The sequence below is a fragment of the Ochotona curzoniae genome, unplaced genomic scaffold, assembly GCF_017591425.1.
Source record: "Ochotona curzoniae isolate NIBS_2020 unplaced genomic scaffold, NIBS_Ocur_1.0 scaffold_4683, whole genome shotgun sequence".
NCBI classification, from domain to species: Eukaryota; Metazoa; Chordata; class Mammalia; order Lagomorpha; family Ochotonidae; genus Ochotona; species Ochotona curzoniae.
In genome coordinates this window covers 28,529,974-28,557,960 of record NW_024467121.1, presented here as the reverse complement: position 1 = coordinate 28,557,960, position 27,987 = coordinate 28,529,974, and the positions used below count along the sequence as shown (strand labels likewise).

At 44.8% G+C, this 27,987-nt stretch overlaps 1 protein-coding gene across 3 annotated transcripts; it reads left to right on the top strand.

The window, feature by feature from the left end:
* Window positions 1-13: 13 nt before the first annotated feature.
* On the top strand, window positions 14-26,610 carry LGALS8 (galectin 8). Of its 3 annotated transcripts, XM_040968209.1 has the most exons (12): window positions 14-76; window positions 3,861-4,124; window positions 5,490-5,645; window positions 16,904-16,992; window positions 17,838-18,048; window positions 19,789-19,908; window positions 20,857-20,913; window positions 21,973-21,999; window positions 22,125-22,241; window positions 23,679-23,767; window positions 24,332-24,497; window positions 25,926-26,610. In XM_040968209.1, the coding sequence occupies exons 3-12, from the start codon at window positions 5,604-5,606 to the stop codon at window positions 26,073-26,075; spliced, it is 1,068 nt and encodes a 355-aa protein (XP_040824143.1). In that variant the 5' UTR covers window positions 14-76; window positions 3,861-4,124; window positions 5,490-5,603; the 3' UTR covers window positions 26,076-26,610. The 3 variants fall into 3 exon arrangements, with proteins under 3 accessions (XP_040824143.1, XP_040824144.1, XP_040824145.1); XM_040968210.1 differs by lacking the exons at window positions 14-76; window positions 22,125-22,241 and having other exon boundaries at window positions 3,712-4,124; XM_040968211.1 differs by lacking the exons at window positions 14-76; window positions 20,857-20,913; window positions 22,125-22,241 and having other exon boundaries at window positions 3,712-4,124.
* The last annotated feature ends 1,377 nt before the right edge of the window (window positions 26,611-27,987 follow it).

The window sequence follows — 27,987 nt, the reverse complement described above, 5'->3', positions numbered from 1 at the left end:
CTGTCCTGCACCATCAGTGTCTCCTCTGTCCTGAAGCAGTCACCTGACCTACAGCCGGGAGTGTGTTGCTGTACGTGTAAGGCCTGGCTTTGGGGACAGGGTGGGGAGCAGACCTCAGCTGCAGCAGTTGCCCATTTCCCATTGAGTTTATACCCCTCTTCCGGCCTATTCAAGCGTTCAGTATGGAAGGGGTGTGTGCAAAACTGCCTTGTTCAACTCAGCCTGAGTAACTGCCATCACTTGACCAGCAGCACCTTCTAACTTTGGGTCATCCCATGAGTGCAACTTACAGGCATTTTAGTGGATTGTATTTTAAAAATAGAGCCTTGTTTTGTGAGAATTGTGTTTCTATCATTCTATGTATGTGAAAAATCACAACATAAAGGCAGTTCTTACCATGGGTCACTTGAAGAAAAGTCTAAAAGCCACCACTTATAGCACCTTCCCTTTCTAGTAACCAGCAAGATCTTCCTTTTACCTCACTGTGTACCCACACATTGCTCTCTTCATAGTAAAACATCTGGAAATATTTATCTACTATACCTACCATTTCTTGTATTTCTCTACCCACGTTAGCAGCAGTCACTAAACGCGCTGGTCACGTCTGTCCTCCTCCGTGTCTTGATGTACGTTTGCCACAAATGTGCTCCTCTTTTGTGAACTTCTAGGGCAGTACTGCAAGCAGGCTTCCAGGGTTCTCCCTTCTTGGTTTCTTTCCTCGACTTTCTTCTCTCCAAAAGCCCTGTCTTAAGTCAGCTTCTCCTAGGTGACCTCATCCACCTCCATGATTTAGTGTCTTCTGCCATCTGTCGTGCTTTCCATGGGTCATGCACTCTCCTTTCCAGGAGCCTTAGCGATGTGACAGGAGCTGTTCTTTCAGACTGCAATGCTTGTTCCAGAACAATCGGATGGTTGCCTCCTTCCCTGTGCTGCTCCGCAGCTTAAACTTGACCTCTTCTGAGATGCTTCCTCGGCACACAACCAAAGCAGTCAGCTACTAGGACATTTCCAATTACATCATCCTACTTCAATGATCTCCACGCTCTCATTTGCTGTGTCCCCAACTGGCATGTAAGCTCCATTGAAGTTAGAACAATAAAAAGTCTCTGGTATTGATGGAGCTGACAGCCTGATAACTGAACTCAGGTAAAAGGTAAATAGAGAGCATGTAATTGTTAGAGAAGAATAAAGGAGGCAGGGTGCCAGGGAGTGTGTATGTGCATGTGGGGAAGCTACTGGCAATTGTAAATAGGGTGACATCAGAAAGGGACTCTGAGTATTTGAGTTCAAAGAATCCAAGGAAACATGCAATGCTGAGGTTCCCAGGCTGCAGTGACTAAGTGTGCTGGGACAACAGAAAAAGGTGGAACATGACATCCTAGGATGTGGGTGTGTGGTCCTGAAGGACTGATCATCAAAGGATGAGCAAACTTTGGCAGAGGGTCTTAAGAAAGTCCACCACTGGGCCCGGCGCAATGGCGCAGTGGTTAAGGTCCTTGCCTTGCATGCCCGGGATCCCATATGGGCGCCGGTTCTAATCCCGGCAGCTCCGCTTCCCATCCAGCTCCCTGCCTGTGGCCCGGGAATGCAGTCGAGGACGGCCCAAAGCTTTGGGACCCTGCACCTGTGTGGGAGACCTGGAAGAGCCTCCTGGCTTCAGACCGGCATAGCATCGGCTGTTGTGCTCACAGATCTTCCTCTCTGTCACTCCTCTCTGTATATCCGCCTTTCCAATTTAAAAAAAAAAAAAAAAAAGAAAGAGAAAGTCCACCACAAACTTCCCTGTAACAATCGAGTACATATCAGGACAGCAGCACAAAACCAGGAAGCTCAACCAGGAATGCTTTCCAAGTCAGAGATGCAGACCTTTGCCTCTGGAAGTGCCCCGTGGCGTCTTCTGCATGTATGTGTACTCCTTGTCACTGTGTCCTGTGTCCTGTCACGGCATCTGGTGCGCACTTTTCTGTCTTAAATGATAACACACTGGACTTGCCAAACAAAGTGACAAAATGAGGGAGGCTTTTCTAGAACGTCTGTTCTTGACATTTATGTGTATTTTCAACCAGAATTACTTCGCTAATTCTGGATTTCTGGCTCATTCACTCAGTCCTATTTACACCTGAATACCAGCAAGTGAAGAAGCAGTATTGATGTGTATTCAGTTTATTTTGACTTTGCAAAGGAGAAGTACTAGATATAGTCAAGAAAAATTGCCAGGATACCCAATTGCTTTTCACTTTGTCAATAACCTAACATTTCAACCTAATATTTAGATGTCTATTTCATATAAAGTATTATACAGGGCATTGGAGAATGTGAAACACATGTCCCTTTTCTCAACTTAAGATCAAGTTAGGTAGACAAAACTCACACCTCCCAGAAAGATAAAAAGTAAATCAATAAAATAGACCTGCAAAGTAATGCAATGCATAACAAGAGTTAACTTCAGCTATTTCAATTGGATCTTGAAGAAATGAAGCAAGTGTGGAAAATGGATAGGAGGAAAGAAAATAGCAATGAAGTGGAATATAAGTTTTGCTGGACTGGGGCTTATAATAAATTCTTCAACTTAATGCCAACAGCAAAAGCCTAGGAGGAGAAAGGCCAGAGGAGTGACACCATGCTAAAAAACACAGGCGGCTAGAAAGTCAAGTAGAAATAACAACTTTGAGGTCCCTTACATAAAACACAAAGCAGTCTGCTACTCCAAGTAGCCCACTCGGGTTCTTTTGTAGCCAAGGGATCAGACAATCTAGGCCGGGCCCCTGGTTGGGAAGTTGAGTATGCATATGCTCAGAAACGTTGGTACTATTTAAGGCATTCCCTAGGCAAGTGTTCGATTCAGAGACCAACACACACAGTCACTGGCAAGTAATTCACAGGTCCTGGGAAAGTTTGTAGTAACTGTATGGGGCGCTTTGGGTACAGCAGAGCTGAACTGATGAACCATGGCCCCATCATATCATCGACAGCCAAAGGTGTACAACGGAAAGACAAGTCTCTAAGTCAGTTGTGTCTATCTGGACTTCGATCCAAGGGAGCTGGGAAAAGACTAGAGCTGACCCCGTGGAGCGGGCACTCTTCGAAGTGCTGCCGTGGTGTTAGAGTCCAGGCTAAAGCCCCGGACGTCAGGGTGCGAGCTAGTCAACCCCCAGAGAACGACAAAGAGTCTCACTGGTAATGCAAACTGCAAACAGAGTTTATTGCTCCAGCATGCTGGGGCCAGACCGCACTTGGGGCACACAGGCCAGCCAAGCCAGGTAGTCAGACCCCCAACAGCCCAAGACAGAAGCTTATATAGGCCCTTTGGGGCTGGGAAATACATCAGAAGTAACAACCTCAGACATGTTCATTTTTATGGCCTTCAGGCACAGGCAGCCTGTTCTGTTCCCATACCCATTATCTGTATGGTTCATCCCATTCTCACAGCCTTATCTTCCTCCTGTTCCTGGGACCGGAGAAGAATTGTGCCCTTGCCCCCCTGCACCTGGGTTCACAAAGTTGCAGGACAGCAAAGAACAGATTTATCACTAAAGCGGAATCCTCCCAAGCTCCAGGCGCCTCCTGGCCTAGCAAAGTAGCAGTTTTCTCTACACAAAGGAACCTCACACTGCCCAACAATAGCATTTTCACCCACACTCCAACAGTGGGGGCAGAGGCAGCCTGAGCAGTGAAGACCCCGCCCCTGGTCCTGGGTGCCCTATTTGTCGGGTGGGAGGCCAGAAAGAAAGGACTGGGCAGAAACCTACAGGTTGAGCGAGAAGAGGATTCCCTCCTTTCTGCCTTCGGGAGGAGAACTAGCCAGAGGCAACCAGGAAGTTTCTCGGTACACATTCTTGGTCTTTGTTCCCCTTGGTCAGTCGCACAGCAAGCCGGTGGCGGCTCGAGTTCCCAGAAGCCGTGTGGGAGGCCGAGCTGCGTGGCCATCAGCCCAGCGGGTCAGCCAGAAGCTTCCGGAGTTCCCGCCAGCGACCTCCGGCACACGGCCGGGGAATGTTCGCGGACTGACTCCTCTGGCTTGCCGTATCCGCCCGCAGCCGCCCTGCGAGCTGCGGATCCCGGCTCAGAGCGGGCTGGGAAGACACGGCCTCCTGACGTGGAGCTCCTCCGCCGGCAGTCGCTCGGTAAGAGGGGCGTCCAGCTGCCTCTGCCCGCCGGCGACAGTCGCCAGGGGCATGTGGCTGCCTGGTGGTCGTGGGGGGCCGAGGAAGGAGTTCGGACAGGGCTGTCCTTAAAATCGGAGTGTGATGAATGGGGCAGGGTCCGGTCCATCCTGTCAGGGCGTCCTCTCGGCGCCGGAGTCGGGGCTGGCGGCTGGTGGGGGTGTTGGGGGATGATTAGCGGGAGGGTCCTGGCCGCTGCCGGGCAGCCCTGGCAGGGAGCCGGCTGGACACGCCGGGCTGTCGCCTGCCCACTCCCTGCCAGCCCTCACCACGGGAAAGCGTCCTTCCCCGGGGTGTCCCATCTCAGGTGCTTGGACGGTGTGGGGTCAGACCTGCCTTGCTTCCCGTGCCCCGGGCTCCGTGGAACACACATTTCCAGGTGCCCAGGCACAGGGATGCAGCATCAAACGTTCGACCCGTGGGACCTGCAGCTGCCTCGGATGGTCTGTAAAACGGGGTGGTGGCTTCCTACGAGGCGGACGGACGAGTTGTCTGTGATGCCGGGATCTGTGCCTGTGCATCCCTGAGGGAGTGACTGGGTTACTGCTTGCGGTGGCTGCACTGGGGCCGCTCTGGGATCGGGATGTAAATTATGCATGCGGCTGTAGGACTCCGGCCATCCCTTTCACTCTCCTTGGGGTCCTGAATGACGCGGAGCTGAACGAAGGTTTTCCAGGTTTTGACTAACCTGCACCAGTAAACCCAGACAGATGCTGATTTTTTTTTTTCCTTTAAAAAGGCGTTTGGGCAGTGATATTGCTCTTTAGTATCATGACGATTGTTGGAAGTACAATCTAGGAAGTTCCGGTTTCGTTTCTCTTGCAGTTCTGTTGCACACTGGCCAGTCTTCCCTGGAGATAAGAAGTGTGATTCTGAGGGGTAGAGTAAACTTGAAAAATGTGACAAATGTTCCCCCCCCCCTTTTTTTTTGCAACAAATAAAATTATATCTTACCTAGTATTCAAAGGATTGCTTTTTTTTCTCCCATTGATACTTTTAGATTTGGAGTGAGCTTTTCCACTAGTAGTTATAACTCACCCATAGCAGCACTGTTCTGTGGTTTTATTAACTTGTTTAATCCTCAGAACAAGAAGAAAGTTAACTGAATACCTCAAATAGCTGTGTTTACCACTGTATTAAATAAATTCCATATTGGAAGTTTCTACTGATGTAATATTTAAATATACTAGTAAGAATGGGGTCAATTCTTGGAGCTTAATACTATCATATTATGTGGCGAATGTCAAGAAAATAAAATTGCATGAATAGTTATGATATGAAAAAGGCACATGCTTATTTTTTATTTCCCTTTGTTTTTCTACACAGGACACGTTGCCTCGCTTTCAGTCTGGGTAATATTTAAGTGAAACTTGCTTGAAATCAGCTCATCCACGGAGAGAGACTGCGGTCAATAACATCAACAGTGAGGTGGGAAGGAAGATGTTGTCCTTAAACAACCTACAGAATATCATCTATAACCCGGTAATGTATTTCTGTGAACCCACTTTTTACTTATGGGGTGATCAAGAGTAAATCCCATTGAATAGAAATGCCAGAATGTGAAGTGAGGGTGTTATCCAGCCCAGGCTGGCCCAAAGAGCCCCTGAATGATTGTAAGTGCTGGGAGTTTGCAGTGTGTCTCCTGGGCAGGAACAAGGTTTGCCTTAGTGCCAGTTGACAGGCAGAACCTTCAGAAGTACCTAATGTGCACCGAGCTGAAGTGGAACCGTGAATTGGGACTGGAGGTCCGGCACTTGCGTTCTTAATAGACCTGCTGGGAAACCTTGGCCTCTTTGGAGGGTGAGAGTCCCAGTGGGTGGTGTGTATGGATTCCAGCTTATATGATTTACGCTGTTGCTGCATTTTTTGCCTAAGTGTTAAGGTCTCTGTGCAAGAGTGAAGTACATACACTATATCAAGCAAAGCCGTAGGTTTAGAAGAAGTGTCCTCCAGGGGTGATGCGTTTAAAAAGGAAGAGTTGCAGAATCTGGAGCCAGTGAGACATTTTACATGATTTTGTGCAAGTTGGTGTGGACTGACTTCCTGCGAAGATGGAAAACGAAACCAAAGATGGGCTGCCTGCCAAGTGTGACCCACATGCTCTCTTGGCTCAGCTGGGAGAATGAAATAGGTGTTTGCTTTTGTCTTGTTTCAATGTTTTTTTAGGAAAAACTTTGTAGATTAAAATCCATGTAGATCTTGAATCTGGCATACATACATGCTTCCTAGAAGTTCTAGGGTCAGTGCTGTCAACCAAAGAATTAAAACAAAAAGGAAAAAAATTTCATTTCTTGAGGAATGGGTCCAGAGGGATCTTAGGCCTAGCTGGCTAACCATATGGGAGAGTAGTTCAGAATAATGTGTTTCCAAAAGAAATATTCTTGGCCAATTATTGATCTATTTATTTGTGTATTTTTACCTTCTCTAGTTTCACAGTCAGTTCTCAGAAAAAAGGTTAGAAGAAGAAATATTGAGCTGAATGGCCAAAAAAAAAAAAACCCTATTTCCCTGTCTTTACATTTCAGTGCTATAACATATTATATTGCTGACAATATCCGGACTGCTCCTCAAACCCATCCCACCCCACCCCTCATAAAAGAAGCTATACGCTTTAAGTTACTGAGTTGGGATATTTTGCAAGCTAGACATAGAGAACCTACTTTCTTGCATCATGGTTATTTTTATTTTCTCAGTGAGAAGTTGAATCAACCAGAAAGTGTTGAGTATCTACTATATTTTTCATTCAGCATTATGAGGCCAAAACTGTCATCTTCATATTGTTTTGAGAATTTTGATTGAGTGGTTTCTAAATATTTATATTGAAGATGGTTTCTATGTATATGTATTTCTGTCATCTTTATTGTTTATAAAATTTGATTCAGATTTGATTCATTTGCACATGATGTCCATTTTAAGTCTTCTTGGGAAAATATATATATATGTATATATGTTTGGAAAAGATAAATGTTGTAACTAGCCCATTTTTTTTTCTTATTTGGTGTTTCTTTTGACTAATTCAATTGATAGGATTTCAGGATGTAAAAAAAAGAATCAGGCTCACTTTTTCTTTACATTCAAATTCAATGAATAATTTGGACGGTGGTGTCTACTCCGTGCTGAAGCACTATCAGTGAAGTGCATTTACTGTTCCTTGTCCACCTAGCTGTTTTATTATTGTGGTTTGTAGTGTTAAGATATGATTCAGTGCTGGTTAAAAAGTCACTTATAAACTAAACAGAATTGGTTGTTTCTCTAAGTTAATAAATCACACTTCAACATTAATGGCTAGGGCTGAGCAAGGCCAAGGCCAGCAGCCAGGAGCTTCTTCCGGGTCTCCCACCTGGGTTCAGGGGGCTCACGAACTGGGAATGTCTTCTGTTGCTTTCCTAGGTACATTAGCAGAGAGCTGGATTGGTAGTGGAGCAGCCGGAACTTAAATCTGTGCCGATATAGGATGCTGACACTACAGGTAGCAGCTTAACCGGCTAAACCACAGTAATGGCCCCAATAAATAAATCTGAATAAAATCAGTGAAGAAGTTCTAAATGAATTGACATCTCCAACATATGTTCAGTAAGAAAAGTTGGGCACAAGACAATTTGAATAGCAAACATGTTACATGCAGGGAAAGAAACTAAACATAAAAAAGGTGATGTACGTAACACACTGCCTCTGGGCAGCCGTAATGCACCTCAGGAAGGGTAGGCACACGGAAACACTGATACATGTGATTGTCCCTGGCAGGAGAACCGAGCACTGGGATAGAAGCAGAATTTATTTCCTTGGAACTCTTAAGTCTTTACTTTGCCAGAAAATGATTTGTACGTATTATCTTTAGATTATTAAATAAGAATTAAAAAGAGAAAAAGTTGGTATTCACAAAACATAGTTTTAATTGTGAAGACAAATCATCTTCAAGCTGTTGTTGTGTGGTTGCACCAGAGGTTAACAGTTCAAGGGCAGAAGGAAGGGGGGAAGACAGACAAGCAAGGTACAGAGCTGCCTGGGAAAGGCAGGTGCTCGTTTTAGACTTGTGTTTGCAGCCTTAAAGGGCTGGCAGGATAGCCAGGAGAGCTCAGGGGCCATGGCAGGTGACGGCCAAAGCTGTGCTCACAGTAAGAGAGCTGAAAGACATCTACAGTGCTAGCAAAGCAATTACAAAAGAAGTTAAAGATTTTTCTTGTAAAAAGCAAGAAATTGGGTCTGTCACCTGCGGTCTGTCATCTAGTTCAAGTCTCGGCCACTCCACTTTCCATCCACTCCCTGCCTGTGGCCTGGGAAAGCAGTGGAGGATGGCACAAGTGCTTGGGACACTTGCACCCATGTGGGAGACCCAGAAGAAGTTCCTGGCTCCTGGCTTTGGACCAGCCCAGCTACTACCATTGTGTCCATTTGGGGAATGAACTAGTAGATGGAAGATCTTTGTCCTTCTCTGACTGTAAATCTGCCTTCCAAAATAAAAATAAGTAAATACTTAAAAAAAGTATTGATGAAAGAAGATAGAAAACAAAATAAACTTAAAATATAAAGACATTAAGGATTAAAGGAGTCACAAGTTGGAGAGCAGACATGACCTCTCCCCTAGTGAGCTGTCGGTGATGGAAAAGGAACCGCCAAAGAATGTCAGGGACTCCTGCAGTTAGAGAGATTTTATTGCTCTGTGTTTTCGTATGAACTAGAGAAGTAGAAACCGAAGTACTCAGATCACCGAGAAAGGGTGTGTGTGGGAGCAAGGCTACTTGAGAAACCGCAGCAAGCAGCTTCTAAGTACTGTAAAAAAAATCGTTTATTTATTTGAAAGGCAGAGTTGCAGAGAGAGATAGAAAGAAGTGTAGAGAGCTCTTCTAGCTCCTGGTTTATTCTCCAAATGGCCACAGTGGCCAGAGCTGGTTCAGGAAACCAGAGTTGGAGTTTCTTCTAGGTCTCCCATGTGGGTTGCAGGGCACCCCAGTCTTTGGACCATCCTCTGTGCATTATCAGGGAGCTGGATCAGAAGTGAACTTGAACTGGCACCCATACAGGATGCCAGTGCTTCAGGCAGCGACTTTACTAGCTATACCACAGGGCCAGACCCTACCTAACTGATTTTATGTTTGAAAACATATTGATATATTTATTTGAGAGGCAAAGAGGAAGATAGGGAGAGGGAGAGGAAGAGAAAAAAATGATAATATGATATCCCATCTGCTGGTCCACTTCTTCAAATGTCTGACGTCTGTGAACCCAAGGCGGAGTTGGTGCTGGCCAGGGCACCAATACCAGAACTCAATTCAGGAGCCCATTTATTTGGGTTATCACTGTAGCTCTCCAGAGTTTACATTAGTTGGAAACATGTCAGGAATGGGAGCCGGGGTTTGAAACCATGCATTTCTTATCTGCTGGTTCACTTCCCAAATGTCTGTGGCAGCCTAGACTGGGCCATTCTGCATCCAGGGGGCAGAAACTCAGTCCAGGTCTCCATGTGGTGGCAGAGACCCAACCACTGTGGCCATCACTGCTGGCCCCAGATTATTCACTAACAGGAATCTGGAACTGGAAGTGCGGCTGGCTCTTGACCCTGGCATAAGGAATGTATGAGACCCCACTGGCAGCCTAACTTGTAGACCAGATGTCTGCCCCAGGACGCTCAGATTCTTTCCAGCTGCAGTCTGCCTGACAGCCTGGCATACAGTAGACATTTAGCAAGCAATTGTTAAAAACGCAAAGCAGGCCCGGCTTTTGCGTCAGGATCCCATGTGGGCACCGGTTCTAATCCCAGCAGCTCCACTTCCCATCCAGCTCCCTGCTTGTGGCCTGGGAAAGCAGTTGAGGACGGCCCAGAGTTTTGGGACCCTGCACCCATGTGGGATACCCAGAAGAAGTTCCTGGATTCTGGCTTCAGATCAGCATAGCATCGATGGGCCATTGCACTCACTTGGGGAGTGAATCATCGGACGGAAGATCTTCCTCTCTGTCTCTCCTCCTCTCTGTATATCTGACTTTGTAAGGAAAATAAATAAATCTTTAAAAAAAAATTAAAATAAAATAAAAAGGCAAAGCACTGTGAAATAGAAATTTGGCAAGTAACACCAACCCTGACCATTGCTTAACCTTACAATATTGTCTCTAATGTAATCATACTTGCATTGTGTTTTTTTTTAAAGATTTATTTTTATTATTTTTTTTCATTGGAAAGGCAGATATACAGAGAGGAGAGACAGAGAGGAAGATCTTCCGTCCGATGATTCACTCCCCAGGTGAGCGCAACGGCCGATGCTATGCCGATCCGAAGCCAGGAGCCTCTTCCGGGTCTCCCACGCGGGTGCAGGGTCCCAAAGCTTTGGGCCGTCCTCGACTGCTTTCCCGGGCCACAGGCAGGGAGCTGGAAGGGAAGCGGGGCTGCCGGGATTAGAACCGGCGCCCATGTGGGATCCCGGGCATGCAAGGTGAGGACCTTAGCCACTGTGCCACCGTGCCGGGCCCTGCATTGTGTTTTAACTTTATATGTAATTTAATAATTATTAGTAAAATATTAAAGCCGTTAGCTTGGAGCTGCCTAGAAAAGAATGTCTCCCTTGTCCCCCTTTATAGTGGCAAGCAGCCATTAGCTGAGCAGGTTGCAGGGCATTTTATCCCTCTAACATGATCCAAAAAAGATGAGTGTTGAGTATCTACTATATTTTTCATTCAGCATTATGAGGCCAAAACTGTCATCTTCATATTGTTTTGAGAATTTTGATTGAGTGGTTTCTAAATATTTATATTGAAGATGGTTTCTATGTATATGTATTTCTGTCATCTTTATTGTTTATAAAATTTGATTCAGATTTGATTCATTTGCACATGATGTCCATTTTAAGTCTTCTTGGGAAAATATATATATATGTATATATGTTTGGAAAAGATAAATGTTGTAACTAGCCCATTTTTTTTTCTTATTTGGTGTTTCTTTTGACTAATTCAATTGATAGGATTTCAGGATGTAAAAAAAAGAATCAGGCTCACTTTTTCTTTACATTCAAATTCAATGAATAATTTGGACGGTGGTGTCTACTCCGTACTGAAGCACTATCAGTGAAGTGCATTTACTGTTCCTTGTCCACCTAGCTGTTTTATTATTGTGGTTTGTAGTGTTAAGATATGATTCAGTGCTGGTTAAAAAGTCACTTATAAACTAAACAGAATTGGTTGTTTCTCTAAGTTAATAAATCACACTTCAACATTAATGGCTAGGGCTGAGCAAGGCCAAGGCCAGCAGCCAGGAGCTTCTTCCGGGTCTCCCACCTGGGTTCAGGGGGCTCACGAACTGGGAATGTCTTCTGTTGCTTTCCTAGGTACATTAGCAGAGAGCTGGATTGGTAGTGGAGCAGCCGGAACTTAAATCTGTGCTGATATAGGATGCTGACACTGCAGGTAGCAGCTTAACCGGCTAAACCACAGTAATGGCCCCAATAAATAAATCTGAATAAAATCAGTGAAGAAGTTCTAAATGAATTGACATCTCCAACATATGTTCAGTAAGAAAAGTTGGGCACAAGACAATTTGAATAGCAAACATGTTACATGCAGGGAAAGAAACTAAACATAAAAAAGGTGATGTACGTAACACACTGCCTCTGGGCAGCCGTAATGCACCTCAGGAAGGGTAGGCACACGGAAACACTGATACATGTGATTGTCCCTGGCAGGAGAACCGAGCACTGGGATAGAAGCAGAATTTATTTCCTTGGAACTCTTAAGTCTTTACTTTGCCAGAAAATGATTTGTACGTATTATCTTTAGATTATTAAATAAGAATTAAAAAGAGAAAAAGTTGGTATTCACAAAACATAGTTTTAATTGTGAAGACAAATCATCTTCAAGCTGTTGTTGTGTGGTTGCACCAGAGGTTAACAGTTCAAGGGCAGAAGGAAGGGGGGAAGACAGACAAGCAAGGTACAGAGCTGCCTGGGAAAGGCAGGTGCTCGTTTTAGACTTGTGTTTGCAGCCTTAAAGGGCTGGCAGGATAGCCAGGAGAGCTCAGGGGCCATGGCAGGTGACGGCCAAAGCTGTGCTCACAGTAAGAGAGCTGAAAGACATCTACAGTGCTAGCAAAGCAATTACAAAAGAAGTTAAAGATTTTTCTTGTAAAAAGCAAGAAATTGGGTCTGTCACCTGCGGTCTGTCATCTAGTTCAAGTCTCGGCCACTCCACTTTCCATCCACTCCCTGCCTGTGGCCTGGGAAAGCAGTGGAGGATGGCACAAGTACTTGGGACACTTGCACCCATGTGGGAGACCCAGAAGTTCCTGGCTCCTGGCTTTGGACCAGCCCAGCTACTACCATTGTGTCCATTTGGGGAATGAACTAGTAGATGGAAGATCTTTGTCCTTCTCTGACTGTAAATCTGCCTTCCAAAATAAAAATAAGTAAATACTTAAAAAAAGTATTGATGAAAGAAGATAGAAAACAAAATAAACTTAAAATATAAAGACATTACGGATTAAAGGAGTCACAAGTTGGAGAGCAGACATGACCTCTCCCCTAGTGAGCTGTCGGTGATGGAAAAGGAACCGCCAAAGAATGTCAGGGACTCCTGCAGTTAGAGAGATTTTATTGCTCTGTGTTTTCGTATGAACTAGAAAAGTAGAAACCGAAGTACTCAGATCGCCGAGAAAGGGTGTGTGTGGGAGCAAGGCTACTTGAGAAACCGCAGCAAGCAGCTTCTAAGTACTGTAAAAAAAATCATTTATTTATTTGAAAGGCAGAGTTGCAGAGAGAGATAGAAAGAAGTGTAGAGAGCTCTTCTAGCTCCTGGTTTATTCTCCAAATGGCCACAGTGGCCAGAGCTGGTTCAGGAAACCAGAGTTGGAGTTTCTTCTAGGTCTCCCATGTGGGTTGCAGGGCACCCCAGTCTTTGGACCATCCTCTGTGCATTATCAGGGAGCTGGATCAGAAGTGGATCGGTCTGAACTTGAACTGGCACCCATACAGGATGCCAGTGCTTCAGGCAGCGACTTTACTAGCTATACCACAGGGCCAGACCCTACCTAACTGATTTTATGTTTGAAAACATATTGATATATTTATTTGAGAGGCAAAGAGGAAGATAGGGAGAGGGAGAGGAAGAGAAAAAAATGATAATATGATATCCCATCTGCTGGTCCACTTCCTCAAATGTCTGACGTCTGTGAACCCAAGGCGGAGCTGGTGCTGGCCAGGGCACCAATACCAGAACTCAATTCAGGAGCCCATTTATTTGGGTTATCACTGTAGCTCTCCAGAGTTTACATTAGTTGGAAACATGTCAGGAATGGGAGCCGGGGTTTGAAACCATGCATTTCTTATCTGCTGGTTCACTTCCCAAATGTCTGTGGCAGCCTAGACTGGGCCATTCTGCATCCAGGGGGCAGAAACTCAGTCCAGGTCTCCATGTGGTGGCAGAGACCCAACCACTGTGGCCATCACTGCTGGCCCCAGATTATTCACTAACAGGAATCTGGAACTGGAAGTGCAGCTGGCTCTTGACCCTGGCATAAGGAATGTATGAGACCCCACTGGCAGCCTAACTTGTAGACCAGATGTCTGCCCCAGGACGCTCAGATTCTTTCCAGCTGCAGTCTGCCTGACAGCCTTGCATACAGTAGACATTTAGCAAGCAATTGTTAAAAACGCAAAGCAGGCCCGGCTTTTGCGTCAGGATCCCATGTGGGCACCGGTTCTAATCCCAGCAGCTCCACTTCCCATCCAGCTCCCTGCTTGTGGCCTGGGAAAGCAGTTGAGGACGGCCCAGAGTTTTGGGACCCTGCACCCATGTGGGATACCCAGAAGAAGTTCCTGGATTCTGGCTTCAGATCAGCATAGCATCGATGGGCCATTGCACTCACTTGGGGAGTGAATCATCGGACGGAAGATCTTCTTCTCTGTCTCTCCTCCTCTCTGTATATCTGACTTTGTAAGGAAAATAAATAAATCTTTAAAAAAAAATTAAAATAAAATAAAAAGGCAAAGCACTGTGAAATAGAAATTTGACAAGTAACACCAACCCTGACCATTGCTTAACCTTACAATATTGTCTCTAATGTAATCATACTTGCATTGTGGTTTTTTTTTAAGATTTATTTTTATTATTTTTTTTCATTGGAAAGGCAGATATACAGAGAGGAGAGACAGAGAGGAAGATCTTCCGTCCGATGATTCACTCCCCAGGTGAGTGCAACGGCCGATGCTATGCCGATCCAAAGCCAGGAGCCTCTTCTGGGTCTCCCACGCGGGTGCAGGGTCCCAAAGCTTTGGGCCGTCCTCGACTGCTTTCCCGGGCCACAGGCAGGGAGCTGGAAGGGAAGCGGGGCTGCCGGGATTAGAACCGGCGCCCGTGTGGGATCCCGGGCATGCAAGGCGAGGACCTTAACCACTGTGCCACCGTGCCGGGCCCTGCATTGTGTTTTAACTTTATATGTAATTTAATAATTATTAGTAAAATATTAAAGCCGTTAGCTTGGAGCTGCCTAGAAAAGAATGTCTCTCTTGTCCCCCTTTATAGTGGCAAGCAGCCATTAGCTGAGCAGGTTGCAGGGCATTTTATCCCTCTAACATGATCCAAAAAAGATGAGTGTTCCTGGTAGAATTTAGGCTTTTCCAAATAACATCAACCCAGACTACTAAGATAGCAAATGGCCCACATCATTAGCCTGTTAATTTCTTTGGTTGGCGACAGTTATGAACAGTAACGATAGTAGGTTGGTCTCAAAGTATTTTCAACAATTAAAAACATTTTTGTTATAAAGATATAATAAATACTTATTGCACATCCTTGGAAAGTATAAAAATATATGAAGAAATGACAATCCCATCCTGTGCAAGCTATTATATTACTTTTGGTTTATTTCTTCACTGTGTTTTTGTTTTTTAATTTATTGTTTTATTAACTTGGCTAATATCATACTGTTCTTATATGTACTTTTGTAGGTTACTTTTTCATTGATTTTTTTTCATCACTAATGTCAATTAAAAATAACTTAATCATATATGAGATTTGAAGTCAAAAGGAACTCTTTTCCTTTTATTATGGGATTTTCCCTGTGGAAGAGGCTTCTGCTTGTTTTCAGAAGTAGCTGTGGCTCAAAGGATCAGTTTAGGGAGGCGTTTGGCACAGCAGTTAAGTGGCCCCTTGGGATGCCCACGTGCCATGTTGGAGTGCATGGCTCAAATCCTGGCAGCTACAGCTCTTGCCTGGCTTCCTGTGAGTCCACACCTAGGAGGTAGCAGGTGATGATCCAATTGCTTGGGCTTTTGGAGTTCTGTGCCCCTGGCTTTGGCCTGGCATGACTGTAACTATCACAGACATTTGGGGAGAACCAACAGACGGAAGGTCTCTGTCTGTGGTTTTCATAAACCAGCCATCTGATGTGTGGCTCAGCGAGTGTGTAATCATGTGATTCTTGTTTTCTGGTCTGATGGGCTCTCAGCAGTTGCCAGAACTCTGAATGGATCATTGGTTTGATGGTGTCTCCTGGCATTGCGTAAGGGCCCCGGGTGCTGTTGAGCAGCTGCGTGGTTGCTGATCCCCTGCATGCGTCATGCCGGCCAGAGTCCAGGTGCCAAGCTGCTCAGAGTGCACTCATTCACCTTGTAATCACCGTGCGCTGATGGTCTCTTGACCTCCACTCTGATGAAGTAAAGGTGTGACCTGGTTCTGTCCCATGCACCTCATACTGTAGACAGAGCTGTGTGCAAATAACCAGAATCTCAAGTACTCCCTTGGTCCCACACAGAAAGCTGACTCATCAGAACAAGGAGTCTGAAGACTCTCCTTGAAGGAGCTAATGTTTGAGCTAAGCTTTTCAGCTTATTAGCCATCTCTTGCTTTATTTCTTACTGTCATCAGAGCTGCCTAGGATTGGTTTTTATCACTTGTGTCATAACTTGGGTGAGCTTGGGTGTAAGGCACAAATCAGGTCTGGTTGTGTATCCTGGTCAGAGGCTCCACAGCGGAGGGAGATGGTTGAGATGCAGCCATAAAACACAATTCCTCAGCTGGTGGACGAGGAGGATGGTGGAATCAGCTCTGGGGAAAGGGGGTGATGAGATCTGGCAGCGTCTCAGGCCCAATACAAAACAATTGAGGCCTGGATACTGCCTACAGCCTAGTATTGGTGCTGATGCTGCTGACTGGAACAGGCCAAGGCTGGTCCGAGTGGATGCCGTGCCTTGAGAGACCTGCAGGCCCAGGGCTTGTCTTTTAAGATCAGGCTGCTCTGTCACAGTGCGGATTTTATATGGTCTGGAACCCAGTAGGGAAGATCAGGCTCTTGAATCCCAGTGTGACAGTAGAGGATGGCTTCACTTAGAGCCTCTTTCAGAGGCTGCAAGTGTTTGCCATCATCTTCATCAGCACTGGCTTTAGACCTGCAAGGTACTGAGCCTTCCATCTTCAGCAGAAAGGTAGGAATGATGAGGAGGCGTGACACTCCAGTGGATTGGTTTTCTGCTGTCAGTTACCGTATTGGTTGGATGCTTTATTTTAGAACGCCTTCAGGTTGTATTTTTTTCAAAGAACTCAGAGTGGTTTGCAGCTACTGCAAATGTCTTAACATGTTGTTTGCTGGTAGCTGTTCAGGTAGTGAAAATGTCTTGGAAAAGTTGAGACTCTGAGTAGGTTCACATACAGCCTTTTAAAAATGTGGATGTTTTTGATTGGTTCCTGAATTTTGGTTCTAATCACTTAGTACTTTTGGTTATGGATATGTACAATTGTACATTTGTTTAATCTTTCTTCTCCAGATGATCCCCTATGTTGGCACCATTCCTGAGCATCTAGAACCTGGAACTTTGATTGTGATACGTGGACACATTCCTAGTGATGTGGACAGGTAAAGTCATTGTTATATGAAAGAGCAGGAATGCACTGTCTGTGACTTGGGAACAGCTATAATAAAATGTGGGAGAGGGCCCCTGGGAAAGGGAAGCCTCTGCTGTCATCAGCAGTTCTGGCCAGGGTGCTGAGAAGGATTGAATGGCTACAGAAACGTTATTGGAATCTTTGATTTTTCTCTCCTGTTTGCCATATCTGAATTGTGGTCAGATGACAGGGATGGCCTCATACAGTCAAGCCTTCCCCACAGTATCTCATAAGCGCTAGTGTGGATGGTTATACTGAACATTTTTCTTTTGGTACAAACTCTGGACTGGCATGTATCTGCTAGAGTTGGGATCAGTTCTCTATGGTTGACATCCAAGCAACATTGGTTCAAATGAGATGAGAAGATCAAGTCTTATGGAGACGGGCCAGACCTTTTTGGTCTGCTCCATCTCGTTGGAGGAGTGCGCCTCCTCCAGGCCCTCTGCTCTTGACCCTTGGCATCAGGGCTCCTGCTATGCTCTGGGTAGCTGTGTGGCTGCAGGTGACATTGGAGAGAAGTCAGGGTGGACATAAGGCAGATGCCTCCTGACTTTTAAGAAACTTTCCAGTGTCTTTCCCTGAACATATTGGGAGCACTTCACCCACAAAGGCATCCCTGACTGCACAAATGGATGGGAGAGATGAATTCTTGTTCTGGTGGCTGGTAGGGACCTGCTTGAGACACAGAGGCTGTTACTAAGGAAGGTGAAGGGAAGAGGAGGCAGCTGGCCCTTGAGGGACGAACGAGTGAGGAGGGAGCCACATGTTGCTGGACTTCCTTTCTGAGAGTCCACATGACCCCCTTTCCCCACATAGATTCCAGGTGGATCTGCAGTGTGGCAGCAGCGTGGATCCTCGAGCCGACGTGGCCTTCCATTTCAACCCTCGTTTCAAAAGAACCAACTGCATTGTGTGCAACACACTGATGAATGAAAAATGGGGATGGGAAGAGATCACCTATGACATGCCCTTCAAGAAAGAAAAATCTTTTGAAATTGTGATTATGGTGCTGAAGGAAAAATTCCAGGTCAGTCTATGGGGAAGGACAAGTTAAATCCTCATTGGTGGGAATGGGCACGTAATTGTTTTTTCTTCTTCTTCCTTTTTTTTTTTTTTTAAAGATTTATTTATTTATTTATTTATTTTATTAGAAAGTGAGATATACAGAGAGAAGGAGAGAAAGATCTTCTGTCTGTTGATTCACTCCCCAAATGGCCACGGTGGCTGGAGCTGTGCTGATCTGAAGCCAGGAACCAGGAGCTTCTTCTGGGTCTCCCACATGGGTGCAGGGTCCCAGGGCTTTGGACCGTCCTTGACTGCTTTCCCAGGCCACAGGCAGGGAGCTGGATGGGAAGCAAGGCTGCTGAGACATGAACTGGCTCCCCATATGAGATTCTGGTGTGTGCAAGGCAAGGACTTTAGCTGCTAGGCTACCACACCGGGCCTTCCACCTTCATAATCTGAGATCTAGAGTAGCTTTGTGATTTTTCTTGAAAGTGGGACCAGACCTAACCATGAGATATAGGGTGCAGCTCTCTAAGCAACCATTGTCATGTGATAAAAGAGACCTGGTGTGGTCAGATCTTTTTATTGGATGATATTTCTCCTTGCAAGGCTGAATACAGCATTGGTATAGCAACATGTTCTTGTGAGAGAGTAAATTGCAATGACCACCACTCAAATTGTGGGAGAATCTGGAACTAACAGACAGATGGAACCAAAAGGGTTTGGTAAAATTAGATCTTGGTCCCAGATAGTTCTGAAATCCAGAGGAAATCTTAGAAATAATTTTTGTAGAAAGTTCTGTTCCTGGCTCTTTGGAATGTTTTCTGTACCTAGCATATATATGCGAGGCAGAAATTGATGCTTGAGGCTCTGACACCTGCCAGCCCTCAAGCATACGGAGTTTTCCCAGGCTGGAGATTTTGCACTGATTCCAGCCAAGTTTTGCGTGCCTGCTGCAGATCCCTCTGGCCCCAAGGACACTGGCTCCCCTGGAAAATGTCCCCCAAATCTCCTCAGTGCCATTCCCCTCGGCAGTCTGTGGGCTGTTGAGCAGTTGTGCCCATATCATGCTTTTTAACAGCGTATGTGCTGGTTTTACTTACTATGTTTTTGTTTGCTGATGGGATTTTTAGCTCCTACGTCAGAGACCTTTTGTCTGCTGCTGTGCTTTCTGCACATAACTTACCCTGGCACCTGACACTGGCGAGGGAGAGCAGGGCATTCACTGAGTCTAGCAGGACTGGCAGAAGCCTCTTGGTCGTCTCCTTCTCATTGTTGCCTCTGAGGTAGAGCCTGTTCCTTTCTACAGATAAGAAAGCCGAAACTCAGGCCGGATAACTTGCAGGTGTTCTCATCCATTTAGCCAGTCTAGTGGATATTTGTTGAGTATCGACCACGTAGGTGACTGTCCTGGAGTGTGGTCCTCCAGGACACTGGAGAGCTGGCAGGACCTCAGGGCTCCTGACGGGCCTCTCGCCCTGGAGACAGGCCTCCGCCTAGCTGTGGGTGAACATGTGGCTATGTACATATATTCCCAAATGCTCATGTCTGCTGGGGAAGGCTGATTTGCATCTCTAGTCAGATCAATACAAAAGGAATTAAGGAATGCTGCTGCTGTTGGGGCTGTTTTTGAACACTGGATAAATATTTAAAATCATGGGAAAAGGTATAAAGCTAAACTCAAGGGAACATTGACATTTGGATAAGAAGTTAATTTATTAACTTTTTTTTTGTTGGGGGCGTGTCTTCTATGTGCATCTAGGTGGCTGTGAATGGAAAACATATCCTGCTCTACGCCCACAGGATAAGTCTAGAGAAAATAGACACTCTGGGCATTTATGGCAAAGTGAATATTCACTCAGTTGGTTTTAGCTTCAGCTCGGTGAGTGCCTTTTCTTAACCTGGGGATCTTTCTGTTGTGAATTTGAGAGGTAGAGCACACAAGCTCCTCTCTGCTATTCCGCTGTCCAGGTGCCTCCCATGGCTAGCTATTTCACCCTCCAGGTGCCCACCACGGCTAGCTCTGAGCCAAAGCCATGGAGCCGGGAACTCTGAGTGTGTCACAGGGTAGCAGGAACCCAGCGTTGAGCTTTCCAGGGATGTTTACTGACAGGGAGCTGGAGTGAGGAACCGAGCTGGGGTTGAGCCCAGGGCCTCTGCTATGGGACATACACTTCTAACTGGTGTCAACCATATGCTAAATGCCTGCCCAGGTGATTTTTGTGTGATATTTCCTGACAAAATGGAAGAAATTAAATATTCTATATTATAAAAAAACACACAAAATACTATTAATTCATTAATACTAAATCAGCATAACATATATAAATAACACAGTAATATAAATGCTTTTCATTAAAGTAGTATTTTCTTGGAAGTGACCTTTTCAGAGTAGTGGGATGTTTTTATTGAGCTGAGCTTTATGAGCTCCAATTTGCGTACTTTGCACAAACATCCTTCCAGCTAGATGGGGCATTTTCTTGACATACAGTGTTTTCTGTAAGGCCCTGTCTCAGAGGTGGAATATCTGAGTCAGCGAATACTTGCCTTTTAAGTTTTGATAGCTACTTGTAATATAGCATCCAAAAAGATGAAAGAATTGGTATTCTCCAAGCCTGCACCATCTGCTCACATTCTTGTTGACATCTGATCTGGTTCTAACGTCTGCCAACTCGATAGGGGCAAGAAAAGGATCATAGTGTTAAAAGCTGTTTTGGATCACAGTTGTCAAGCCTATTTTCATCTTTAGAACTATTAGTAACTTTCTAATATGTTGAGGTCAAATTAGGAAAGATTTTCTGATGGATGTTAAAAATTATCTTTTCTTCAGGATTTGCAAAGTATCCAAGCATCCACTCTGGAACTGACAGCGATAAGTAGAGAAAATGTAAATATTAAATCTCTTAACGACCTTTATAGAAATCTTCTTTTAGTTGTCACGTACTTCAAATGGCAGAAAGGCTGCCTTTTTTTCATATTAATATTTGATTTTATTTAAAATTAGAACAAATTGTTTGATTTGTTTGAAAGGCAGAGAGAGGCAGAGAGCTCGCCTGTATGGCCCACCCCACAAATATCTGCAGCAGCTTGGGATGGGTCAGACCAGAGTTAGTAACCAGGAACTCAATCCAGGTCTTTTATGTGGCTGCCAGGGTCTTAACTAGTTGAGCTGTCACTTGCTGCTCCTTCAGGCACACCAGCAGGAAGCTAGAATCAAGAGATCAAGAGCGGAGCCAGGCTCAAATCCTGGCCCTTTGGGTTTTGGGCACCCCAAGTACCGTCTTAACTGCTTGGCCAATGTTGGTCCCCTCAAATTTTACGTTTGCTATGAGGCTAAGATGGAAGTAATTACTTGAAGATTGAGGTATATATTTCATATGAGGACAGGCATTCTAAATTTTGGCTTCTGTGTAGTTTCCCAGCTTGTGTGGTAACTACCCACCATTTTCATGGAACATGAACTGTGTCTGACATTCAAGCATTGATTAATGCATTCATAAGCTATTTATAAATATATACCAGCCAGTGAATTAGCAAATGAATCACCACGTCTATCTACTTTTTCTGTGGGAACAGAGTGATTTAAAAATTACATCTATGCTATTATTAATGGAGAAGTGAGTTCTTACCAATCTCAGAATATTCATACGTCATAGATGAAGAATATCATCTTTTGAGGGTTACCTGGGAAAGGGCAAATACAACGTGTTTGAAGCTGTGAAAAGTGGCTGATTTATGGTGGAGGCGAAATGACTCAGATGAAAAGGGCTGTTAGAGCTCATTCCCGGGCCAAGCTGCCCCGTACAGCTCCGCAGCCCAGGGTCCTGCAGGGCTGGCTGCCTGGACGTCCCTGCAGCGGGGGCAGGCCTGAGCGGCAGACTGCTCATGTCGTAAAGTGTACTGCTCTTCTTTCCTGTGTTTTCATTTCTTCCTTCTCTTCCCTTAGGTACAAAAATCTGGCATGCCACAGTTTGTAAGTAGTTTTCCTGATTTATTACTGAGGGATGTTTTATAAAACTGCCTAAATATTGAATAGATGAACTTTTGAAAGACTGCTTCCTTCACTCCATTCCTTATTGTAGAACTGTTTCCCTACAGCCTAGTAATAGAGGAGATATTTCTAAAGTTGTACCCAGAACTGCCTACACCAAGAACAAAGATTCGACTGTGAATCACACTCGTACAAAAATACTACCTATCAACTATTTCTCAAAGGTTTGAAGAGCCAAACATTTTCTTAACTCTATAAAAATTAAGTCTTAGTTAACTGTTAAGTATTTTCCCTACCCCTAATAGTAACCCAAAGCAGCTGCTTGGCTTTTTTTTTTAAAGATTTATTTTATTTTTATTGGAAAGGCAGATAGAGAGGAGAGACAGAGAGGAAGATCTTCCATCCGATGATTCATTCCCCAAGCGGCCACAATGGCTGGAGTTGAGCCAATCCGAAGCCAGGAGCCTCTTCCGGGTCTCCCATGCAGGTGCAAGGTCCCAAAGCTTTGGGCCGTCCTCGACTGCTTTCCCAGGCCACAGGCAGGGAGCTGGAAGGGAAGCAGGGCCGCCGGGATTAGAACCAGTGCCCATATGGGATCCCGGACATGCAAGGCAAGGACCTTAACCACTACACCATCATGCTGGGCCTGGTTTTTGTCATTTTTCTTTTTTTGAAAGATTTATATATTTTTAGTTGAAAGGCAGAGTTACAAAGAGAGAGAATGAGAGAGCTATCATCCATCCACTAATTCACTCCTCAAATGGCTATAATGACCAGAGCTGGGACAGTCAGGAGCTTATTCTGGGTCCCCAATGTGGGTGCAAGGGCCCAAGCACTTGGGCCATCTTCTGCTGCTATCCCAGCCACATTAGTGGTAATGGATCAGAAGTGGAGAAGCCAGGATGCACTCAGATTGACACCCACATAAGATGTCAGTGCCACAGGTGGAGGCATAACTTACTACACCATAGCACTGACCTCATGAACTCCACATTTTTTATTTATTTATTTTTAATGGAAAGGCAGATCTACACAGAGGAGAGACAGAAAAATCTTCTATCTGCTGGTTCATGCCCCAAGTGGCCATAACGGCTGGAACTGAACCCATTCAAAGCCAGAAGGCAGGTGCTTTGGGCCATGTTCCACTGCTTTCCCAGGCCACAAGCAGGGAGCTGGATGGGAAGTGGAGCAGCCAGGACACAAACTGGCACCTGTATGGGATCCTGGCGTTTGCAAAGGGAGGATTCAACACATCGGGCCTGTCCATTCTGCCTTTGGAATCTGGCCCTGGACAGACACAAAAGTTACCCAGGTGTGTCTCTGGGCCAGGTGCCTGTAGTGGACCTGCTCCTAGCTTGACTTCCCCTGCTTGGAGCACTACATCAGACCCTGATGTGTGTGGCGCTCTCAGGGTGAGTGCAACAGGACAGAAGACATCTGTTGGCATTGCGTGGCTGCTCCGTTCCTTGTCTAAGGTGCAGACATTGAGAGCTTGCATTGACAGGCACAATGCTACTTACTGATCCAGCTGGGGTCAAAGCAAGCTTAGCCTGTGCCATAGTGGGGTTCTAAACTCTGAAACATTCCCTGGTATTCTTTGGATCATTTTCCTGTGACATCCTCTCTGCAGCTTCTGAGTTCTGACTGTGACTTCTTTTTAGAGCCTGCCATTTGTTGCAAGGTTGAATTCCTCCATGGGCCCTGGGCGAACTGTCGTCATCAAAGGAGAAGTGAATACAAATGCCAAAGGGTTGGTATCATTGCAGTCACTAATATCAATGGCAGTATGTTCCACGTGTGCCTTTCAATGCCTGCTAGTCCCTAATGGTTCTGGGAGATAGAATTCCAGTGTGGAAACCCTAATTTGAAAGGTGACAGTACCGAAGCTAGAAGAGGTTCAACGGCTGACAAGCAGCTGGTGACAGAACCAGAATTGCATTCTGGGGTTCTGACCCCTGCCTACATGAGCCGGACAGTTTTGTCCTCAAGGCCAACCGTGGCCTTTTAAGCTCCAGGGCAGCCTCAGGGGATCAGGCAGTTTTTTAGAGCCTGTCTTTTCATGGGACATCTATACTTTAAGACAATTCTCTAGAGAAGTCCAGGCTTCTGAAAACCGGAAGTTAGAGCTGTTTCCCAGGAAGTAGTGTACTTTCAGGAAGAAAGAAGGTGTGGAAGGGATTCAGGGAGAACGCCGAGACCCATATGCATACATGCTTCATGTGGTTACAATAGTAGCTCAAGTCTGATGATTAAAGTGGCAGAAACTGACACTGTCCTTGCCACTGTGGCTAATGCTCTTTTTTCCTGTTAAAAGCTTTAATGTTGACCTGCTATCAGGAAAATCGAAGGATATTGCTCTACACTTGAACCCACGACTGAATACCAAAGCATTTGTACGAAATTCTTTTCTTCAAGATGCCTGGGGGGAAGAAGAGAGAAGCATTACTTGTTTTCCATTTAGTCCTGGGATGTACTTTGAGGTAAGACTGTATTTTTTGCAAATGGGCCAGGATAAAGAATCTTGAGGGTAGAGGTTAGGATGAAGGATCCATTTAAATCAAATCCTATCTTAGGGGGACATTGTGTTGTTTTTTTGTTCATTTGGAGTCTGTAATTAGAGTGGCCACTTCCATAACTTAGGCTGTTGGTATAAAGAGCAAAATCCGAAGAACATTACATTATTTGTTTTGGAATTGACATTTGTTATACTGAAAATGAGTTAGCCCTGTATTAGTAATCCCATGCGCTGGTAGGTGGAGTGCAGAAACTTCTTCCATGGGAATGCAGGTGCAGGGTCCTAAGGCTTTGGGTCATCTTCAACTGTTTTCCCAGGCCGTAAGTAGGGAGATGGATGGGAAGTGGAACAGTTGGGACACGAATAATCAGTGCCTATATGGGATTCTGGCACTTGCAACATGAAAATTTAGCCACTGAGCCATTGTGCCTGGCTCTGTCCTCGCCTTGCACGTGCTGGGATCCCATATGGGTGCCGATTCTAATCCCAGCAGCCCTGCTTCCCATGCAGCTTCCTGCCTGTGGCCTGGGAAAGCAATTGAGGATAGCTCAAAGCCTTGGGACCCTATACCTGCATGGGAAACCAAGAAGCTCCTGGCTCCTGGCTTTGGATTAGCTCAGCTGCAGCCATTGTGGCCGCTTGGGGAGTGAACTATCGGATGGAAGATCTTTCTGTCCCCTCTGTATATCTGCCTTACCAATAAAAACAAACAAATAAATCTTAAAAAACAAAACAAACAAAAACCTTAGCTGAAAGTCAGTCCAAAGCTTTGAAATAGAGCAGTGAGTTTCAGGTTTTTCGTTGTTTTGAGTGTCAGGCAGGTAACTGGAGGGTTAACACAGGAGATGTGTTAATCAAGTCTGCCAGAATACAAATTACTGCAGTAGCAGCACAGTGGTACAAAGAGCTCTGAACAAAGACTGAGATTAGGATGTACTGATACAGCACGGGTCTGGATTATCAAGCAGTGTGCAATCCCTAGTAAGAGCTGTAAGCTTCTAAAACTTCTTGTCTGACTGGTCCAAGGCCCTTCTTTGAGGCACAATCAGGATCCAGGCCTCTTGGTTCCTGTGCAACATGCTGTTCAGAATCAGCATCTCCATAAACAGATCAATTTATGAGAAATTTTCTTACTTCACTGGGATTCCCGAGCATGGGTGAGGAGGGGCAAGTATCCAGTTCCCTTGGAGTGAAGGACAGAGAAGGGATGGGAGAAGAAAAAGGGGGTCAGTACGATGTCAAGCAGCCCAAAGGTGCCAGTATCAGGAATTAGCCTTAGGTTAGATTGGGGTCTTAATACCACAAAAGGTCACAGCAGTAGGCTGGAGAACACTGTGCAGTTAACCAACATTTTAAGGAAAACCCACTAATACTATGTTTCCTTTCTTTACAGATGATAATTTATTGTGATGTTAGAGAGTTCAAGGTTGCCATAAATGGTGTGCACAGCCTGGAGTACAAACACAGATTTAAAGAGCTTAGCAGTATCGACACACTGGAAGTTGATGGAGATATCCACTTACTGGAAGTAAGGAGCTGGTAGCAAACATGACTGTTAAAAAAAAATCCTCAAATACAAAATGGCTTGTGTGATACTGGCTTGTCAAAATGCATCTCACTGTCACTATATGGTTTATATTGTTAAAGTGAGCTTGCATAGCATTAAATCCTGCTGGCTATTATTAGTCTTTGCCATGTGATGTGGCTGTACCTAGCACTAAAGTAAGGAAATTCAAGGTGACAGAATTATAGCCAGAAAAGACATCCTACTTTGTCCCCCACAACTCCTCTCAGCGTTCTCTTAAAATCTGCAATCAGCAAATATTTATTAAGTGCCTACTATCAATGCAAAGCAGCTAGCATACTGTTTTTATTAGCACTCTGCCGGGCGCTGGGGTCCATACATAGTGGTATCCAAACCAGCCTGTTCCCTGGTCAAGCTTCTGCTCAGCTGCTCAGTTTGCTCAGTGTGCTGTTTTACTGCAGGCATTGATTGCTCAGAGCAGAGTTATATATATCAGCATAATAAACATTTCTAGCTCTATCAGCTTTCCCAAATCCTGAATGCAGCACAAAAAGCAAAAAATAAAAAATAAAATGAAATAAAGAGGGTTCTGATGTTACAGATTAGACCTCTGCAAGTTAGCTTTGCCAGTACTCCTATAAGAAGTATAAAGCTTAAGCTAGATGAATTATCTGTAGAATATTTGTGGAAATGAAGACTAGACTTAAGAATTTATAGAATAGACCCTATCAGAAAGTAAAATACATAAACCAGTGGAACAGTGACATAAACATGCCTTGCCTGCATGCAAAGCAACACATGCTTCTGCTCTTGTAAGGATTAGTCCATCATCATTAGGAATGGAGATCAAAACACTGCTCTGCTTCAAGTGATCAGAATCAAGCCTGTAACAGCAAGTTAAAGTGTTGCATTTCTGTTAATTTTTCTATAATTTGAAGGGAGCTGGCAAAAGTTCTATGTAGAATCTTCACAGGTCAGATCTTGTTGAAGCTTTTAAAGATTTGACAGTAGGAAAAAGCTGAATCCTTTATTTTATCGTAAGAATTCTGCCAGGATTAAAGAATATTTTCTTAGCACATGTTGGGTAAATGTTATTTGAACCCACACATTAAAAAAGAGTACTACTATCCATATATAAATATGTCTTTTAAAAAAATAATTAGCTAAGAAACTGCGAGCCCTTATGACTTTTCCAGTTTTCTGTGTTATCATATTAGGTAGTGTCCTGCCAACCTTGAAAAGCACCGGGTGGGGACACCCAGGGTACAGGATAGGAAACCTACAACTCCCCAGGATTATTTTTCTTCATAAAGAACATCAGAATGCTTGACTGAGATGGTGAAGATTGTTTAAGGGACCTCAAAGAGTTCATAGAAAATGGAATTAAAAGATAAGGTAGTTCGGGTACAAAACATTTTTAAAATCCATATACTGAAGCACTTTTTAAAAAAAACCCCACTTTATTTGAAAGGTAGAGTGACATACAGAGAGAAATAAGTCTTCCATCCACTGGTTTGCCCTTCAAATGGGTGTGACAGTTGGGAGTCTGCTAGGCTGAAGCCAGGAGCTTAGAACTCCATCCTCATCTTCCAGGCACCTGCCATGCTGCTTTCCCAGGTGATTAGCAGGGAGCTTCCTGGATTGGAAGCAGAGTAGCTGTGACTCAAACCTGTATTCTGACATGGCTGCTGGCAAGGCAGGCAACAGCTTGAACTGTAACCTGTCAGCCCCTCCTCTAAGTCTTCAAAAAGGTCATTTTCATCTTTGTTTCACAGGGAGCTGTTGTCAGTACTGATTCTTTGATAGAATAAATGCACAATCTTAAGATTTTTCTTAAAAAGCTATTGGTCTTTACTGATGATCTGCTTTTACTGAGATGCAACTTTAAAAGAAATATGCTTTCCTACAGATTCAATTCTGCATTAGACTT

Coding starts and splice junctions, on each gene's coding strand:
- LGALS8 (XM_040968209.1), top strand. CDS start 5,604: ATGTTGTCCTTAAACAACCTACAGAATATCATCTATAACCCG. Junction 19,909..20,856: donor TTGGTTTTAGCTTCAGCTCG/GTGAGTGCCTTT, acceptor TCTTTTCTTCAG/GATTTGCAAAGTATCCAAGC. Junction 22,242..23,678: donor CTATCAACTATTTCTCAAAG/GTTTGAAGAGCC, acceptor ACTTCTTTTTAG/AGCCTGCCATTTGTTGCAAG.